This window comes from Neophocaena asiaeorientalis, unplaced genomic scaffold (genome assembly GCF_003031525.2).
Source record: "Neophocaena asiaeorientalis asiaeorientalis breed wild unplaced genomic scaffold, Neophocaena_asiaeorientalis_V1.1 scaffold91, whole genome shotgun sequence".
NCBI classification, from domain to species: Eukaryota; Metazoa; Chordata; class Mammalia; order Artiodactyla; family Phocoenidae; genus Neophocaena; species Neophocaena asiaeorientalis.
In genome coordinates this window covers 7,087,013-7,106,495 of record NW_020173198.1, presented here as the reverse complement: position 1 = coordinate 7,106,495, position 19,483 = coordinate 7,087,013, and the positions used below count along the sequence as shown (strand labels likewise).

Here is a 19,483-nt window from a genome sequence, read left to right as displayed (position 1 = left end):
AGGGATGTATATATATATATTTTTTATATATATATTCATTTATTTATATATTTTATAAATATATATAAATATACATATAAAATATTTATGTATATTTTTATACATATAAAAATATATAAACATATATATTTTTATACAACTTCACATGAAATAGGGAGTGTTCTAAACCTAATAAGTCAGCAGTTAATATTATATATTAAACTGTACCAGAGTCTAATCTTTCCCTAATAAATTCTACAGAAAAAATGCCTAGAGAAGCATTTTGGACAATATTTTCATTCGTTCATCCATCCATCCATTCATTCATTCAACGAACTTTTATTGAAAGCCTGCCATCCACCGTCACTATGCCAGGCATTAGGGATAGAGAAGCTAAAATACACAATACCTATCCTCAAGGAATTTATGGGCTAGTAGTAGGAGACAGGTGTGTCAAAATATAAGTGCTATTAAATGTTTTCTGAAGAAATAAGTAAAAGGGAGGATATGGGACTTTGAGGGCTCAAAGGCAGGGTCAGTCTATTCCACCTGGGTAGAGTAAGGTCAGGAAATCTTCACAGAGGAAGTGACCCTTTAGCTGAGTCTTGACAAATGAGTAAGTGTTTGCCTAGCGCATGGGAGTGATGGAGGAAATGGGGAGAAAGGGTGTTCCAGGTGTAGGGAACAGCATAAGCAGAGGCACAGGGGTGTGACGGACGTACTGCAGAACCCTGGGAACTGTCAGTGTGAATAGTTCAGTGTGAGTCAGGGGTGAGAGGGAGAGACTGGGCATGACCAGAAAACAAAATAAAACACCAGGGGATGGAGGCTTTATATGGGAGTTTTTATACTCTAGGACGTATAGGTATTGAAGGATTTTAAGCAAGAGTAATAATCTTGAAACGCTCGAGCTACCAGGGGAAGGATGGACTGAAAGGATGTGATACTGGTGGGGAGACCAGTTAGACCACTGCCGGGGTAGAGGGGGCTTGAGCCAAGACAGTGGGAATGAAAGACGGGGAGGCCTGTGAGGGGTGCGGGGGAGTTAGAATCTACAGAGTGCAGTCACTGTTTGGCTGTAGGGGATGAGGGAATGGTGAGGAGAGGATGTGCCAGGTGGAGCAGAGCTTGGAAGATAAACATATAGAGTCTGAGACCCTCAGGAGTCTGGGGATTCTCCTGTTAGGAGCTCTAGCCAAGAAGCACGGGTTTGCGAGCCATCAGCATTTTGGTTGAAGACATGGGAGGGCATGAATTATACCTGTGGAGACGTGAAGGGGGAGAGATGACAACCAAGGACAGAACTTGGGAAGAACTGCCATTTGGAGTGTGGGCAGAGACAGGGAACTGCCAAAGAAACAAGAGAGGAACAGCCAGAAAGGCAGGAGGAAAATCAGGAGAGAAAGGTGTTTACCCTTTCCCAAGGGAAAAAAACAGAGTTAGAGCCTGCAGAAGCAAAGAAGGAAGGGGAAGAATGCAGGAATCCACTGAATCTGGCAGTAGTGCTCCCTGATAGGAAAACAATGAGATATAATGTTTCTGCAATTCATTTTGGCAAGTACTTAAAAGATTGATAATACCCAGTGCTGATGATAATCTGGTGAAAAGGGCACTCTTGGAAAGTATTGGTGGAAGTGTAATTTGGTATAGCCCTTGTATTAAATGTTTTTATTCCAGTATAGTTGATTTACAATGTTGTGTTAGTTTCAGGTGTAGAGCAAAGTGATTCAGTTTCATATATATATATGTATATATATATATTCTTTTTCAGATTCTTTTCTCTTATAGGTTATTACAAAATATTGAGTATAGTTCCCCATGCTAGACAGTAGGTCCTTGTTGATTATCTATTTTATATATAGTAGTGTGTATCTGTTAATCGCAAACTCCTACTAATTTATTGCGTGTCAACCTTGCGCAGGGACCGTGCTAATCTTCTTGGTATTGTTCCAATTTTAGTATATGTGCTGCTGAAGCAAGCACTAAATCTTTTAAGTGTATGTTCTTTGTTTCTTCGATTAAGCCTTTCAGTGCAGAGTTCTAATGGTTGGCAAACCTGGAAAAAAGCAAGAGGAAATTGGTAAAATAATCCTGACAATAGAATTCTATTCTATTGAATAGAATAGAATATGCAACTATGCATATTTTAAATACATTTTAAATACATTAAAAATTATGTATTTGTCTGCGCTGGCTCTTAGTTGCAGCCCGCGGGATCTTTTAGTTGTGGCACGCAGGATCTAGTTCCCTGACCAGGGATCGAACCCGGGCCCCCTGTATTGGGAGCATGGAGTCTTAGCCGCTGGACCACCAGGGAAGTCCTACACATTTTTTTTTTTTAAATCCGAACGAATATAGAACAAAGAGTTAACAGAAATTGGGGGGGGGATAAAATTGGAGGAATTTTCACTCTTTGTATATTGTTAGAATTTTTATCCAACTGAAATAGAGATATTTCCATGGGAGGGGGAAAGGAGGTCCTTGTTAATAGTTACCAGAGAACTGGGAAGGAAGCTTAACTGCAGGGGGTTGAGAAGCAGAAGATGAGGAGGACGTGGTAACACTTTTTCTAGGGAGCATGTCTGTGAGGGGGAAGAGGAAAGAGAGAGAAGTAGCTGGTAGACGAAGAAGTTATATTTAAGAGAGGCGATGGGGAAGACGGAAGTAGACGCTGGGCATGTGTGTGGGAGAGAGGTCACTGTGGGACAAGGTCTCAGAAGAGATTGGTGGTGGTGAAGTCAATAGCCCAGGTGGAGGAATCGCTCTTGAACCAGAGAGGGGACATCTTTTCCTTGATAAAGGGGATAAATCCTCTTCTCAAAGATTTAAGTTCTGTCTCATAGGGAAAATGAGCTGATACATATACAAAAGAAAAGCTATAGTGCAGATGGAGAGTGAAAAATGTGTTGTGAGGATGAATCAGAGCTAAAAAGGGAGAAACGACTTCTTCCCTGGGGGTGAGGAAGTTCACACAGAGAAGGGAGTGACCTTCTTCAGGAGGGAAGTCTGGCCAAGCTGGTGCTGGCTGTGTCTCCACTGAGGACACAGCTCTGCTCCCACCATGAATGTGCTGAGACGTGTCATGACCAGCAAGGAGATCTTGTGGCTGGCCCAGGCCAGGGGCATCCTAACATTTTGGGGGTGTAATCAAAATCTTGCCCCCTTAAAATCCTGGGGAGCCCAAAGAGCTGGGGCATGTATTTCCCCCCTAAGAACAAGCCCTCTCTCCTTTTTTCCAAGGTTTGGAAGCACCATTGAAAGCTGGAGGCCCGAGATGGTTGCCGCGAGCCATAGCAACTTACAAAGCGCCTGGCGGTAGGTGACCTGCTGGGTCTGACGTCAGCCTCCCCTGTGCTATTATTTTCTGGCCCCCCTCCCCCAGAAAGGAGCTCTATCTAGAATCTTTGCCATCCGAGGGACTCAGGCATGAATCAGGAAACAACGGCCTTCCATTCCCTGCCCTCCCCCTCAGCATGGCCCTCCCTGCCCCCCAGGTGGGTCCTGAGCCTGCAGTGTCAAGGCAGCAGGAACGTCCTCAGCGCCCTGCGGAAGGCTGTGGAAGTGGACTTCAAGGAGAAAGACAAACAGCAATCACAGGGCATCTACCTCTTCACCGGGGGCATCCCTGACCAGGACATGGTGGGTAGGCCACGTCCTGGGCATCCCTTATCCTTCGCGACCCCACATCTTCTGCTAGGTGGATGCCTAGCAACTGGTTTCTCCAGCATGATTTTTCCAGTCTGGACTTTATCGTGCCGAAGAATCACCTGGAGATGTTGTTCAAATGCAGATGTTGTTAGACCTGGTTCCGGAGGGGCCTGAGAGTCTGCGTCTCTAACAAGCTTCCACGGGATGTCGAGGGTGCTGGTCTAGGATCTCAGGCCCAGGTCCCCGGCCAGGCCCTATTAAGATAGTAAGAGAAATGGTGACCCAGGCTCTTTCACCTTTCCGTCCTCAGTGCCACATACTTACTAGACCAGGTACACAGTAGGTCCTCAAGAAAGCAATTAGGCTGAATTGACCCGAGATCAGCGGCTTGGAGAGCCCTCAGCTGTGGACCCCTCCTCCCTGTCTCCGCACAGGCCATGCTCAGCGCCTACGTGGCCGAGGCCCGTGTGGGCTGTGACTTACAGCTGAACGTGTGTCTCTTCTACGTGGGCGAGTCACAGATGGACACCACGCCACCTGCCTGCTATGCCAGCCGCAGTGACACGGCCGCCGCCTACCGGGAGTTCACCCGGGCTGCTGGGGGCCGCTTCCACTGGTTTGGAGACACAGGTGCGTAAGAGTTGGCTGAGCTCTCCACATCTTCCTTTCCAGACAGTTGTCTCAGTGCCAATATAGCTCCCTATGCTATAGACATATTCCAGGAAAGCGGCGTGTGAAAATCACATTTGCAAATGTAAAATTACTGTTCTGGAGATGGATGGTGGTGATGGCCGCAAGGCAGTGTAAACGTACTTAATGTTGCTGAGCTGTACACTTAAAAATGGTTACGATGGTACATTTTATGTTACGTATATCTTCCCATAACTGTTTTGAAGTGAAAAAGAAAAAAAGTAAAACTACTTAAAAAGATTTTAGGGCTTCCCTGGTGGCGCAGTGCTTGAGCATCCTCCTGCCGATGCAGGGGACACGGGTTCGTGCCCCGGTCCGGGAGGATCCCACATGCCGTGGAGCGGCTGGGCCTGTGAGCCATGGTCGCTGAGCCTGCGCGTCCGGAGCCTGTGCTCCGCAACGGGAGAGGCCACAACTAGAATGTCGGGGCTGGAAGGGGCCCTAAAGGTGCCTTAGTTTAGCGTTTCTCAAAAGGTGATATCTTCGCAGCAGGTGGTTGGCAAAACAGTTGTACATGGAACACAAAGCAACAATCTTTGGTCATAGCTGTAGGAGATCAGAATATGCCACCTCAATATGTGCCACTTTGGCGTAAGGATTATTTTGAGCTGAAGACAATTAAGAAACAGCAAATGCCAAAAGACCTCTCTGCTTCCCCTTCCCCCATTTGCCTAAAAGCAGGACATAAATTTCTATGTCCTGCTTCTGTGCCAGGAGGAGAAGGATGAATCTTAGACTCTTAAGCTCTGGTTGGCAGCTCTGGGCTCTTCACAGCACCAAGAGGAATCTACGTAACAACCCTCACCTAAAAAAGCCTTGTCTTCCATTAGTTCCCCCCAAATATTTACCTTCCCACAGTTTGCCGGCCCTCAAAGCCAAACCCCATTTCCTTTGTCTTGTCATTTCTATTGTTCTTCCTTAAGATGCTACAGAAGCCCCAAGTTCCAACCACTCCCTCATCGCTGAGTTTCTCCCCCATGTATGCACACCGCATGCATTAATAAACTCTATTTTTCTCTTGTTAATCTGTCTTTTGTCAGTTTGATTTCCAAGGCCCCAGCTGGAGAATCTAGGAGGGTAGAGGAAAATTTTTTTCCCTCCCTTAAATGGTTATATGATTGTTTTCACAATATACACAAATATCAAATCATTATGTTGTACACCTGAAAGTAATATGTTATATGTCAGTTATATCTCAATTTTGTATATGTGTGTACTTTTAAGTAAATGAAAGTGAATTGATTAAAAATATATGTTAAGTAGATTATGGTTTAGATGATGTGCAGACAGGGCAAAATTGTGACGTGATTCAGGAGGGACTGAAGCTTGGGACATGCTAGTGCATTCTGACTTCTCTGATTTATGGATGAAGAAATGACTCCCAAGAACATGAGGTGCCTGGGGTTACAAAATTAGTGGCATAGCCAGGGGTGGAACTCATGAAAAGTGCTAGGCATATACATTTAAGTTATTATTGTTGATTATTATTAAAATAGCAAACATTTATAGAATAGGTATTATATGCCAGACACGGTTTTACATATGCGGTGATTCATTCCTCACAGTAACCCTATGAAGTGTGTTATTACTATTATCCCCACTTTACAGATAGGGAAGCTGAGACACAGAGCCCAAAGCATAGATGTAGTAAGTAGTAGAACCAGGATTTGAACCCAGAGTCTGTCTTGTTAGTCATTACACTCTAGTCCCTCTCAAATGAGTCATATTTGAGATATTACTATACAGACATTATTCACTACAGGCATTAGCTACTTTAATTAACCCCAAGGTGGATCTTTTTATTCACTGGAGGAGCAGGACCTTTCCCCTGACCTACGCTTCCTGTGGGTGAGAGCTCTTGGCTGGGTGCCAGGGTGCTGGGTCCCAAGGCCAGCCCCGCTCTTGGTATCCTCACTATACCCATCCATCCCCTTTACCACCAGAAAGTATGGGGGGTGGCTAGTCAGCTAATCCCATTAAGACCCCACCCTGCCACTTAGGCTGAGGTCACCTCCACATGGCCCACGTGTTTACAGATGTGGACACTTGCCAGGATCTCCATCCCTTCCCCACGATCGATCATGACTTTGCTTTGTTTCCAGGTATTTACGAAAGCGACGATATCAGTGCCATCACGTCTGAGATGGAAAAGGCTCTCAACTACTCCCAAAAGGTATGCCTTAGGTGTGGGGCAGATGACTGCGCTGGCTTCTGTGTTAGGGTCCTGGGGCTGCCATATGAAGTACCACAAACTGGGTGGCTTAAAACAACAGACGTTTATTCCCTCACAGTCCCAGAGGCTAGAGTCTGAAATGAAGGTATCAAGAGGGCCATGTCCCCACCGAAGGCTCTGGGTAGAATCCCTCTTTACCTCTTCCTAGCTTCTGGTGATGGTGGCTGTTAAAGAAATGAAATTGCCCTGGACGCTTGTTAAAAATGGCAAGGAAGGGCTTCCCTGGTGGCGCAGTGGTTGAGAGTCCACCTGCCAATGCAGAGGACACGGGTTTGAGTCCTGGTCCGGGAAGATCCCACATGCCGCGGAGCGGCTAGGCCCGTGAGCCATGGCCGCTGAGCCTGTGCGTCCGGAGCCTGTGCTCCACAACGGGAGAGGCCACAGCAGTGAGAGGCCCGCGTACTGCAAAAAAAAAAAAAAAAATGGCAAGGAAGACATTATTCAAGATGACTGCAATCGGGGAGAGAGATTGAGCTCAACTCCGATTATACAGCAAAGATAGCTGGGCATTTATAGCCAGTGAGCAGAGTGAGAGGGTCAGTGGATGGAAAATTACTAAGATGAAGTTGACTAGATATCGAGGGTAGGGGGGTTCTTGCTAAACAGGCTCAACAGGGTTCTTTGCTAAAACTGGGTTCAGCAGGCCAAAGTCAAAGCCCAGTCAAGAAGAGGGCTCAGAGGAACATGACTAGAGTTTGGTCAAGGAGGGAGTCCTTGGCACCAGCAATCCTTGCCTTTCCTTGGCTTGTGGCAGCAGAACCCCAATCTCTGCTTCCATCTCCACATGGCTCTCCTCCCTCTGTGTGTGTGTCTGTGTCTCTTCTCCTCTTATAAGGACACCAATTGTATTGGATTAAGGGCCCACCCTCCCACTACAACCTCATTAACTTACATCTTAATTACATCTACAAAGGCCCTGTTTCCAAGTAAGGTCATGTTTATGGGTACAGGGGAACTTCAACATGCCTTTTTGGGGGACACGACTCATCCCACATCAGCTTTCCACCTTTGTGCTGATCCACAGACACCAAAGGCTTCCAATGAGATGTGAGAGTGTCCTGTAAGTCACTGGTTTCAGGTCCGTGTGCTCTACATCCTGGCCCGTACACTCTTGAACACATCAGTCTCATTCCTAAACTCAAGGCCTTTGTACCTGCCACTTTCTTCACCAACTGTTCCCCTCCCAGGTCATCCATGGATTGCTCCTTATGATTCAAGTTTCACTAAAATGTTACCTCCTCAGAGAGGGAGTTGAGCAGTTCAAGGTGAGATGAGAGCGGGACCAGATCGCGTCGGGAGCAATGAGAATGGAAATAAGGGAACAAATGTGAGAGCATGTCTTTAAGGAAGAATTGACCAAACTTGTGGCTGATTGAGTGAATGGGGTGAGGAAGAAGAAGAAATCCCAGGATGACTCCCAAGTTCCTTGCGGCAGGACCTGGTAGACAGTGGTGCCATTGACCCAGAGAGAGAAAACAGGTGGGGATTCAGGGAGGGTGGGCCTAGAACAAAGGTGAGTTTGCGGGGCCTGTGAGATAACAAGTGGGGGCATCCTTCAGGCAGGTGGATAAAGATGAGGCCTGGACATAGAGGTGTGGGGCAGCTCAAGCCATGAGGATGCACAGAGAACACGTAGGTGGACGTGACTCACATTTCAAAAACGACCATTGTCAGGACTGCCCGTCTCCCCAACTACATGGTGAGCTCTTGGGAGGGCAGGGCCATAGATTGGCAGACCTGCAGCTCCTCTAGACGTGCCTGAGCTGTTCTCCCGGAAAGGGTCCCTCTTTGCTGCTTTATTAAACTGCTTCTCAGGTGCACATTGATCCTGCTCCCTCATCTGATAAACTCACTCACAAGGTGCTAATGGGCACTAATGGTTTAACCCACCCTTCTTAGGGTGTTAGTTACATTTGGGTGGTGTCTTCTAGTGCCTTGATTGAGAATAATTACTGAAGAATCTTGGAGGCAGTTGAGAGATATATAGGCAAAGGAACGAAGTATCACACCACTATTCTGCCAGCATCCAGGGTCGGCCCTGGGCACATGGTGAGCCGACCACCACATGTGGCTGCTGGGTCCACATATGGAGAGAACACTGGCTTTGGAACAAGACCTGCCTGGGATTGAATGGAAGATCCTCTGCTTACTCACAGTATGGCCTTGGACAAGTCCTTTAAATTCATAAGCTTTGGTTTCCTTACCTGTAAAATGGGGATAGGATAGCCCTTGCCCTGCCAGTGTAGTTGCATGTCTTGTTGGCAAGGAGGTTTGAGACCCCCAGGCAGTAACTAGCCCGGTGCCTGATGCATCCCAGGCCCTCCATACATGGTACTTATTATTATTATTTTGGCTGCATTGGGTCTTCGCTGCTGCACGCGGGCTTTCTCTAGTTGCAGCGAGTGGGGGTCTACTCTCCGTTGCGGTGCGCGGGCTTCTCATTGCGGTGGCTTCTCTCGTTGCAGAGCATGGGCTCCAGGCACGCAGGCCTCAGCAGTTGTGGCCCATGGGCTCAGCAGCTGTGGTCTGCGGCCTCAGCAGTTGTGGCCCTCAGGCTCAGCAGCTGTGGCGCACGGGCCCAGTTGCTCTGCGGCATGTGGGATCTTCCCGGACCAGGGCTCGAACCCGTGTCCCCTGAATTGGCAGGCAGACTCCCAACCACTGCACCACCAGGGAAGTCCCATGGTACTTATTATTAATAGGCCTGATCCACGGTGCTCTTGGCCCCAGACAGCACTCTAGGGACAGAAAGAGGAGTACAGGGGCCCCAGTGGCCCCAGCGCCTCCCGCTCTGTGTGTGTGTGTGTGTGTGTGTGTGTCTGCGCGTGCGCGTGCGCCAGTGCCCTGCGTGGAGACACGCTGGCTCAGGTGCTGCTGATGCTCCCAATCCCCCTGCAGTGTGCCTTACTTGTGTCCTCTCTGAAGAACCAGTCTGGAAAGGAACAGGAAAGTGCAGTCCTCCTGAGAGAAAAGCCGAAGATGCTCAAGCTGAGAAGTCAGCCCGGGAAGTTCTGTCCCTCCAAGCCCAGAGCACGCTCTGTGGCCAGAACGGTTTGACTCCCCTCCCTAATAACACACAGGGGATTCTGTTTCTGCCTTGTCTCCTGGTCTTTCCTAGATCTTGAAGTGGCCTGGGCCAGGCCCCCAGACCCCAGGGCCAGCAGAGGTGGGAGCAGGGTCCTCAGTGGTCAGTGTCCTGGCCTCCAGGGGGAGGGGACCCCCGGGGGGCCTGCTTCTCAGCTCTGGCCACGCCTCCACCCCACCTTTGGCTCTGCCTGGCTGTCCCAGCTTTGCGGTACCAAGGGCTCCGTGGACTCGGCACCCTCCGTTACACATGCTGGTTGTAAGGCAAGAGGGCTTGTCCGGGAGGGTCTCTCGGGGCAAAGGAATTAGGGGCTTGGGGCGTCTAATGGTCCTTTCTGCTGCTGCCTCAGGCTTTTGGGGGCCTGAGAGGAGCCTGAGGGTGGACCTGGGCCTGCCCGGGGCTGATCCCCGTTCACAGCCTGTCAAATCTGTCCCGCATAAAATACCCACCTCGGCAATCAGAAGGGGGCTCTAGAGGTGTGTCTGGGGGGAGACCCCAGACTCCACAGCACTTGTGAGCAGAAGGGCAGTGAGATCTGTGAGCGCTTCAGCATTTCACCAACTGACAGGCTCTTGTGAACACAGCACACTTTCAGAATGAAGAAATCCACCCAAACCGTGTACAGCTAACTCCCTTCCTGGAGTCAGCACTTCCGAGCGGTTCTGTTCCCATGGGCACTGCCCTCGTGTACAGAACTCCACCAGGTTTTGGGCGCCGGCCCAGAGACATCACGCCTTCCCGTCTTCCCAGATTCTGAGGTGAAACCCTGCGGTCTCGGAGTCCGCCTTGGGCCTTCAGTGGTTCCCAAACTGGCTCGGTTACGAGGAGGCTTGGGCTGCGCCAGGGCCTCTGGCAGGCCTCCTGAAATGCAGGTGTGGGAAGCTGGGTTGCTGGCGGGTAGCCCTCTGGGATGGCAGCTCTGGGCGTTTTTCACAGCCGCCACCCAGAGGTCTCCTCTGCTGGTCCAGGCCCTGGGTGACTTTGTTTAACCATCACCACGTTCCAGTTGTACCCGGTAATGAAGGAACCCCTTCCTTAAAACCGAGGTGCCCAATAGGGCATGGAAGTTACCTGAGTGGTTGCTTGTCATGCTGGAGGCCCAGAAATCCCAGTCCAGTAGGAAGAGGGGCAGGTAACTGGTGAAGAAAGTTCAGGCAAATCCCCACAGTTGTCCTAGCAGGCCCTCTCTCATAACACACACACTCACACTCACACTCACACGCACACACATGCGAACACACTCTCCACACACATGCACGCACACTCACACACGGATGCACTCTCAACTCCCCCACACACTCACACACGCACACGCACACGCACGCTCGAATTGTCACATATAACGCACACCCACACACACACACACACACGCATGCGCACGCACACCCACTTTCACACTCACACACGCACATGCATACACTGTCACACACTCGCAAACACAGTCGCACACTCACACACGCTCTCACTCACTCACACACACACACACTCACACACACACACACACACACCCTTTTCACCTCAAACCCCAGAGTCCTCTCCGAATGCACAACAGGAGATGGGGCGAGCGTGTGAGAAGTCTACTTCCTGAGGCCTCGCCATGCAAAGGTTCCTACTTGACAGATTGTGGCTGGGATGACTGGGGTACTGCCCCCCACAGAGAACAGACCTCTGATGGAAAAGACTGCTGTTTTCTAGAGCATTAAAGATGACCCTGACAGAGAGAAGAGTCCCCCCTTGAAAGCTCTGCTGTGGAGTCCACTCAGTGGCAAAGCGGGTGTCCCCCCAGGTAAGGCAAGGCCCCGGGGGTGGAGGGGTGGACAAGCACGGCTGAGGCATGGGTTCGTGATGACAGTAACTAAAGTGATCAGCAATCGTGTGCCAGCCCTTCTGCTAAGATTGTCCCATTTAAAGCTTATAACAATCCGTCCTGTATGGCAGGGAATCTATTAGTTCCTCCATTTTACTGATGAAGAAATTCAGGCTCGGAGGGGCTAAGAATAATGTCCAGTGTCAGCCAGTCATGACAGGGCACCAGTATTTTTATGAAAGTACTCAGCTCATAGAACCTAAGACCATGTGTCTTCTAATGTCAGACACATAGCAGAGCGGCTCAGAGCAGAGTTCTGGAGTCAGCAAGACCTGGATGGCATCTTTACTCTGCTTCTTACTGACTCTGAGTCCCACTTACCTCATCTGTAAGCTGGGTTACTATGAGGATAAAACAAGACAGGCTACGGGAAGCACTTCGTACCAAGCCTGGTATATATCAGCAGCTCTGGCTTTACTGATCCAGGGGAGGCCAGAGGACCCGGGTGGTCCCAAAGGACCTCAGGTCCACCTGGGAGCCCCATTTCAAGGGCAGAGCATAGCTGAAGTTGACTAGTCTCTAAGCCAAGCTGCACAGCTCCACCACATAAACCCTCAAGGCTGCTCCAGCCGACAGGCCAAATGTCCTCTAGCTACAGCCCAGCCAGTGAAAGAAGGGACTGCAGATCGGAGGAGGAAGACCAAATCAAAGGACGCAGAGACCTCTCTCTCGCTGTTCTATACAGAGACAGGGAATAATGTGGGTAAGTCGGAGGCTGCACAGATGTCTGGACAGCCCCCTTTCCCCATGGGACCTGGAAGGTGATCAGGCCCCAAGGAAAGGAGAAATCTCCCGCAGTCCCTGGACGTGGGCAGTAGTGCACCCCAAGCAGGCCTATCCTCAAACCACTCACATCTCCCAGCCCAGGGAAATGAGCTCGCAAAGTCTTGACACAGGCAGGAGAGTGGGAAGAATTGATGCCGGCGTCTCCCCAGGTCCCTGGGCGCGGCACTCCTGCTCTGTGCATGAGGGGCAGTGTCCTCAGACTGATGGGAAAGGAGTGGAGACGAGCCTCCCAGGCCAGCCGGATTGATTGCTGTGAAATGGCACGGGTCCCGGTAGCAACTCATTGACACGTAGAGAAGGAAGATCCCAGCATGCTTCCCCAGATCAGCACAACAGCCTCCCTCCTACCTCTCAGCAAATTGCACCTAAGGAATGTTACAGCTGACTTGATTGACAGAGAAATTGACATGGAAAAGGGAGGCTAGGGTAAGAGAATTGCACAAAGTAACCCTGCTCTGTTTCTCCCAGGCTTCGTGTACAGGAAGTACCCTCAAGGAAGAGGCCTAAGAAGGACTAGCTCTTCTATTGAGTTGCCCAGAAAGGATACAGTCTGCTCCAGCCTAGAGGTATTATGCTGTCTGTACCAGCACATGCCCCCACGCAATAATTCCTTCCACCAACCATTATTTCTGAGAGGGTGGGTATACTTGGAATTGAGGCCAAACCTGCTTAGAATGACTGTTTAAAGTGTCAGGATAAGGATTCAATAGAACTACGTGGGAACCTGGGTCTGCCACTTCCTAGCTGGGTGACCTTGGGCAAGTCACTCAGTCTCAATGTCTTCCTTTATAAAATGAAAACAATTGTACCTAATAGGATTGCTGATTAATTGAAGTATATTTTGTGTAAAGTACTTAGTGGCGTCAGATCCTTTTGGATGCAAGCAGCAGAAATCCCCCTTCTTGTACAGATCCAGAAGATAGAACATCTTTTCTTCCCACAACCGGTCAATAAAAGTCTGAGCTTGGTTCTGACCCTGGATGCCATGCTCTGATTGCTTTAAACCGAGCCATTCTTCTATCTCTCATTGTGACAAGGAGCCTGAGACTATCCTCATTGGTTTAGAGTCTAAACTTTAGAACAATCAGATTTCACGGGAGAGGGTTGAAATGGAAACTGGGGAGGCAACAGTACCCACCAGACTAGGGAGTAGTAAGTGCTCAATAAATTTTGTTCCCTGTTCCCCGTATTTCTTGTGCATCTCTCCCCAGCACAGGGGCAGGAATCTGAATGTGATGGAGGCTCAGTGAGGACCTGGGAACCCCACATTTCAAATACAAGACAGATTCCAAACATGAGGTTTTAAAAGATGAGTCGATCATTCCATTAAGCCTGAATTACCCAAGATAATAGTTCTTTCCCTTATTCTAAAGTGGGTAGCAAATTATGGACTAAAAAAACTGAAGATGGAGATCTCCAGATACCTCGGTCCCAACTGCACTCATCAAAAGTCAACACAGACGTCAGCGTCAGCCAAATACTGCAGTATCTTCCCCAGCATAGAGATCAACGTAAGTCAAGATTGGTGTTGGTTTTTTTCCTCCCAGCTCCTGTCTCTTCTCAGGCACAAATGGCTGAGTGTGTTGGGGAAAACTCCCCATGAATGTATGCCCCTGGCTTCAATTCCTGCTTCTAAGAACCCCACCCCCCAAAGGGGGACTGCCCTCAAGGAATAGGAGATGCAGAATCCTGTTGGAAGAAAAGTCAGCCCCTCAGAGTGCTGGAGACCATGCTCTAGGGTTAGAGGGGCTCAATGGAGTGAGAATTAGAAACAACTGCCGAGAATGCAGGGCAGTGGCTGGAATCCTCACTAATAAGAGCTCTGTACCCTGACACTGACGATGGTCCCATCAGGATGGCCGGGAACAGCGGTTATGACAGGAGGTGAGGGGGTTCTCTATTTTCTCGTTTTGAGGTCATTTTTTTTATTGCTTTGACACTGGAACAGGTACATTTAGTAGAAAATGAAAATCTAATCGTGCTTTTAAAACAGAGACCCCATTTTCTCTCCTTGCCCTTTGATATGACATTGTCAGCTATAAAGCTAAAAATAGCCACCAAATTTAAAATTATCCACCAGAAAAATTTTATGGGAGTTTAATCATGCTGCCCCCCTCCTCCATCAGAGGTCGTCTTTTAGTTTGAAATGCATCGACCTCCCCTCCTACCATTAAGGGTTTTCTATTTAAAATTTAGAGATACTATGTTTTTTTCTTATTACAGTGGCCACATCTGCCACAGAAATCATCATCCCAATTCCCACACGCCTTCCGAGAGCTATGCATTTGGTAGTTCAATAAAAGAAAAAAGCTTTTAAACAAACAGACAAAAATGTATGTTAACAATGTTTTGAAAATTGTGAACCACGGTAGGCTAAACTATTTTAGGGGGTAATGGGGAGGTGAAGAAATAGGAGACGGGGTTGGAATTTCCCTTTGCTTGCCTTAATCCAGGGCATGGTGAGACACATTCAGTGTACACCCAGGGAAATCGAAGCGTACATCACACACCTGGAGAAGGTGATGCGGTGCTATGTCCAAAGGCTGCAGTGGCTGCTGTCTGGTGAGCCTGCCTGCTATCCTGGAGGGCGGACGAGCGTGATGGGCAGCGGGAGGGCAACCCCAGGGACCCCAGGGTCAGTCCTTCTTCCCAGGCTAGGCACTCACAGACTGTCACCCAGGGGCAACATGACTTCTGGGTTCAGAGGTCAGGCAAGGTGCTGGATGACAGGGCGGTGGAGCACGAGCCAGAGCAGCAGGGAGACCCAGGCCTGGTCAGGCCGCTCTGCCAGCTCGTCTCCCACACCTCGCCTCCTGGGTGTGACTGAAGGGCTGCTGCCCCTCGGGAGCCTCAATTCAGTATTGATTGGGCCCCACAGAACCAGTCCATGAAGTTAGAGATGGGAGGGGCTCCGCCCCTGTTCTTCTTTACAGAGAGCACCAAGGCCCCTCTGGGAGAGGTGAATGGCAGGGCTGGCTGAGGAGAGCCAGGCTCACATCCCAGAGGAGGCTGGGCTGGGCATTAGGAGATGGTCTGAAGCATCAAGACCAAAAGGCCGGGCAGACAGCTAGGACTGCACCGGAGGCTCAGTTCAGGCTTTGGGGCCTGGAGGGTTCCTGGGACGATAGAGGAAGGATCCCAGGGTGGGCCACTCAGGTGCCTGCCCAAATTCATTAGGTCCAGTCCTCTGCAGTAGAACCTGGTATAAACAGTCCTTGGGCTGACTGCTGCTTTCCAAAGCCTCTGGAGCGGGCAGCAGGCTCGGGTGCAGCTGTCAGGTCAGAGGATGAGGCGGGGCGATGAGGTCGTGTGCGTATTCCCAACACACACTTCCCGCTGGGGAGAATGTGAAGGGCAGCCATGCAGCCGCTTCTTGTGTGGTATGAGTCGCGCCCCCACCTCACATACAGCTACACACCCGACACCATCTAACGCCTCCGAACGTACCCAGGGGATGCTGCACTGAGCCACTCATTCATTATTCAACGAATAAGTGTTGTTCTCCCGCTCCGTGCTGGGGAGGTGGTAGGGAAACACTTCACAGGTTCCCTGAGCTCATGGTCTAGGGGAGACAGTTGTTACCCAAAGAGCAGGGTGACAAGTGTAAGGAGGAGACAGGCATGGTGCAGTGAGAGAGGGACAGGGAGCCTGCACAGAGAGATCACGGAGGGCTTCCCAGAGGAGGTGACATTTGAGCTGAGATCTGAAGAATGAATAGATGTCACCTGAGGAAAGAGAGGGAAGACTCTCAGGGCATGACTGAGGTGCTCAGCGGGGGAGGAGGCTGAGTACAAAGACTGAAGGAAGCAGGGTGGCTGAGATTAAAGGGTGCCACCACTCCAGGGAGATGAGACCATGGCCCAGACTTTATCCTAAGAGCAACAATCCCTCTGGTTGCTGCGTGGAGTATAAATTGCTGAGGGGACGGAGTGCAATCAGCGGAACCTAGTAGGAATCCAGGGGAAAGATTAGGATAGCTGGGAAGGGTAGTGATGATGGAGACGGACAAAAAAAGCAGAGTTAGGGAGGCGATAACGGCAGGGCTCGGTGGCTTGCAGGGTGTTTCCGCTGTCTGGTTCCCAAGATGGATCAGCTGGCCTTCTGTGGTGGGAGGCCCCTCGACCAGCTGGCTGGCTGTCCCCGCGGAACGTCCCACACACCTCAGGATGGCTCCCCTCATGTCCTTATGTTGCCATGAGCATTGCCAGAGAACAGCCCAGATGAGTCCTGGAAGATTCCTGGGCAGTGGGTCCAGCCAGCTCAGGCCACCTTTTCCTGGAGACCAGTGGACGCTTTTTGCAGCAGTTTTCCATTTTTTCTACTCCTGCCTCCAGTGAGGGCTGAGGTGTGATTCGGGAATGCTGTACACGCCATCTTCTTCTCTTTGGCTTCCCCCGTGTTACCTCTGTTTAGCCTTGGGGCACCAGAAGGGCTGGGTTAGCGGTTGCCTTAAAGTGTGGATCAGAGGACCTGGATGTGAATCTCGACTTCGCTGCCAGGCTGTGTGACCCTGGGCAAGTTACTGGCCCTCTCTGTTTCCCCTTGGGATAAATCCCAAATCCTTTAACAACCTCTCCCGCTTTCTCTCTGTCCCTCAAGCATGACATGCTCCTCTCTCCCACTCAGAGCCTTTCACAGTCTGTTCTCCCCACACACACCCCCTCTCATCCTTCAGCCGTAGCTTGTCTGCTCCCCATCCCACATCCATCAAATTCAGATTCTCCCAAGTATGTACTTCTTAACTTTGTGTCGTAACTCTCAGCAGAGTGGTAGCTGTTGGTATAACATCCATCTTCCCTGCCTGACTGGTATCTCCGTGAGGGCAGGGACACTCTCTCATCTCCGCTGCACTTTGCTCAGTGCCGGGCACACAGTGCATGCTCACTTGATTTCTGTCAGCCAATCTACAGACTCCATGCTCTGTAACATCATTTCCAGCCCCAAACAATACTGTGACACCGCTTAACCCAATCACTTAACTTTAAGGGTGAGGAAGCTCAAGCCCAGGGAAGTTATAATCACTTGGGCAAGTCATCCCAGGCAAAGCCACAGCCGAAACCTTGACCTCCCAAAGCCCAGTCCACGCACCGGCTCTGCCCTTGGACAATGACCCCTCTAGCAACACCACAGAGGCCATCTCCCAGTGGGTTCACATCTGATCTGTGATCACTCAGGCAATGGGTGTGGCAAGACCTTGGATTTGATAGCTGCAGTGAGGAGAGCCACCCTCACTCCTCCCCTGCCTCTGCCTCCATCTGCCTCCGAGCAGGGAGCCGCCGACTCTTTGGTGCCATTTTGGAGAGCAAAGTGTGCATCCTGCTGGACACTTCGGGATCCATGGGCCCCTACCTGCAGCAGGTGAAGACAGAGCTCACTCTGCTGATCTGGGAACAGCTGTGGAAGCACTGTGACAGGTAAGAGGCAGGGGTGCTGGTGCGCGGGGGTCAGGAGATCCAAGGGATAGTTCCTGAGGCTCCCCTGGCCAAGGTCACTCCCTCCTCAACACTTATAGAGCACTTTCCCTGTGCCAAGCGCTTTACATGCGTGATGTCATTCAGTCTGCACAACGGTCTTATTATTATCCCCATTCTTCAGCAAAGGAAACAAGGGCTTAGAGAGGTTAAATCATTTGCCCAAGATTGCATAACCAGTAAGTGGCTGAAGTGGGATTTAAATCTATTTCTGTCTGCACCCAGAATCTTCACTGTGTATGTTCTCATCCTCAGGTGGTCCACAGGGGGCCCAGGGCTTGCTGTAGGGTCTTCAGGGATAGGTGTGAGTCCTCACGGAGGTTACTTCCCCTGAGGTCAGTATAGACGGGTACGTTCTAACCAATCTCTTTCACCTCCTCTCCGCCCCCCACCTCTTCTCCGCTCTCCACAGTTTTAACCTGCTCAGCTTTGCAGAGGGCCTACAGCCATGGCAGGACACTCTGGTGGGGACCACAGACGCAGCCTGTCACGAGGCTATGCAGTGGGTGACCAACCTGCATGCTCAGGGGAGCACCTCAGTCTTGCAAGCATTGCTGGCAAGTTCCACCACCAAGCCTGACCCAGTGGCAAAGCAGAAATACCATCGCCCCTATCCTGACATTGCGCCATGCTTTGCAGTTTACAAAGAGCACTTTAGAATTTACTGTTAAATCATTTCATCTTCCCAGCAACCCAGTGAGGATGAGATTCTCGCTGTTCTCACTTTATAGATGAAGACACAGAGGCCCAGAGAGGTTAAGTGACTTGCTTGGGGTTAACCAGCTAGGAAGTGGGCTGAGCTCTTTCTCCTAAACCTCAGCAGCTTCCTGGTCTGTCATAGGCTGAAAGAGGAGGCTCTCAGTCTTAATGACAAGTGGGTGAGATCCAACCAGACTTGGGGACAGCGGGCCAGTGGTTTCTGAGTCCCGGTTGGCCCCTCTTCTGAGCCAGACAACCTACATGCTCTCTCAGAAAGCTTTCAGTTTTCCTGATGTGGAAGGACTGTACCTCCTGACGGACGGGAAGCCAGACACAAGCTGCAGCCTTATCCTCAGTGAAGTGCAAAGACTCACGGAGAAGAGAGATGTGAAAGTGCACACCGTCTCCCTGAACTGCTCAGAGAGGTGGGCGGTCAGGAGCTGTATCCCTTCCCCACGGCCGCGTGTCTGAGGGGCAAGGCTCATCCTCACCTAATCCAGGGACTCACGTTATACCCTGAGCTCTCCTGGGCCCAAGTCCTGTGTGTGAGCAGTTAGGAGGCCCTGGGCAGGCATTACACCGGAGAGAGCCCCTCGGTGCCCCTGCCCACCCATCAGCATCCTGACTTTCTCCAGCGTGGAAGTGGATTTGCACCGATTCCCACAGTCACACGCTGTGTTCTCCCATTTCGTCTTCCTTGGGGGTACATTTGTGAATATTTAGGGGGAAAAAGTTTAAAGTAGCTATGTGTTTTTGGTTTTTTTTTTTTTTGCGTTACACGGGCCTCTCACTGTTGGGGCCTCTCCCGTTGCGGAGCACAGGCTCCAGACGCGCAGGCCCAGCGGCCATGGCTCACGAGCCCAGCCACTCCGCGGCACGTGGGATCTTCCCGGACCGGGGCACGAACCCGCGTCCCCTGCATCAGCAAGCAGACTCTCAACCACTGCACCACCAGGGAAGCCCGCTATGGTTATTTTTATAGAAGAACATGTGTTAGACAGGAGAGATTCAGCTCCTTCAGAACA

The 19,483-nt window shown here is 50.3% G+C and overlaps 1 protein-coding gene and 1 non-coding gene across 2 annotated transcripts in view; one reads left to right on the top strand and one right to left on the bottom strand.

Annotated features, from left to right (window-relative positions):
* VWA3A (von Willebrand factor A domain containing 3A) overlaps positions 1–18,430 on the top strand; it is a 35,656-nt gene extending 17,226 nt beyond the window's left edge. The window contains exons 14-25 of the mRNA XM_024744571.1: positions 3,220–3,294; positions 3,474–3,618; positions 4,062–4,257; positions 6,420–6,490; positions 9,449–9,601; positions 11,331–11,421; positions 12,095–12,205; positions 12,757–12,854; positions 13,662–13,799; positions 14,742–14,850; positions 17,558–17,702; positions 18,172–18,430. Coding sequence (XP_024600339.1) covers positions 3,220–3,294; positions 3,474–3,618; positions 4,062–4,257; positions 6,420–6,490; positions 9,449–9,601; positions 11,331–11,421; positions 12,095–12,205; positions 12,757–12,854; positions 13,662–13,799; positions 14,742–14,850; positions 17,558–17,702; positions 18,172–18,430 — 1,591 coding nt within the window. The remainder of the gene's footprint in view (positions 1–3,219; positions 3,295–3,473; positions 3,619–4,061; positions 4,258–6,419; positions 6,491–9,448; positions 9,602–11,330; positions 11,422–12,094; positions 12,206–12,756; positions 12,855–13,661; positions 13,800–14,741; positions 14,851–17,557; positions 17,703–18,171) is intronic.
* LOC112399484 (U6 spliceosomal RNA) lies at positions 1,855–1,962 on the bottom strand. Its single transcript, XR_003003238.1, has one exon. It is a non-coding gene; the product is annotated as a U6 spliceosomal RNA (small nuclear RNA).
* Positions 18,431–19,483: the final 1,053 nt, after the last annotated feature.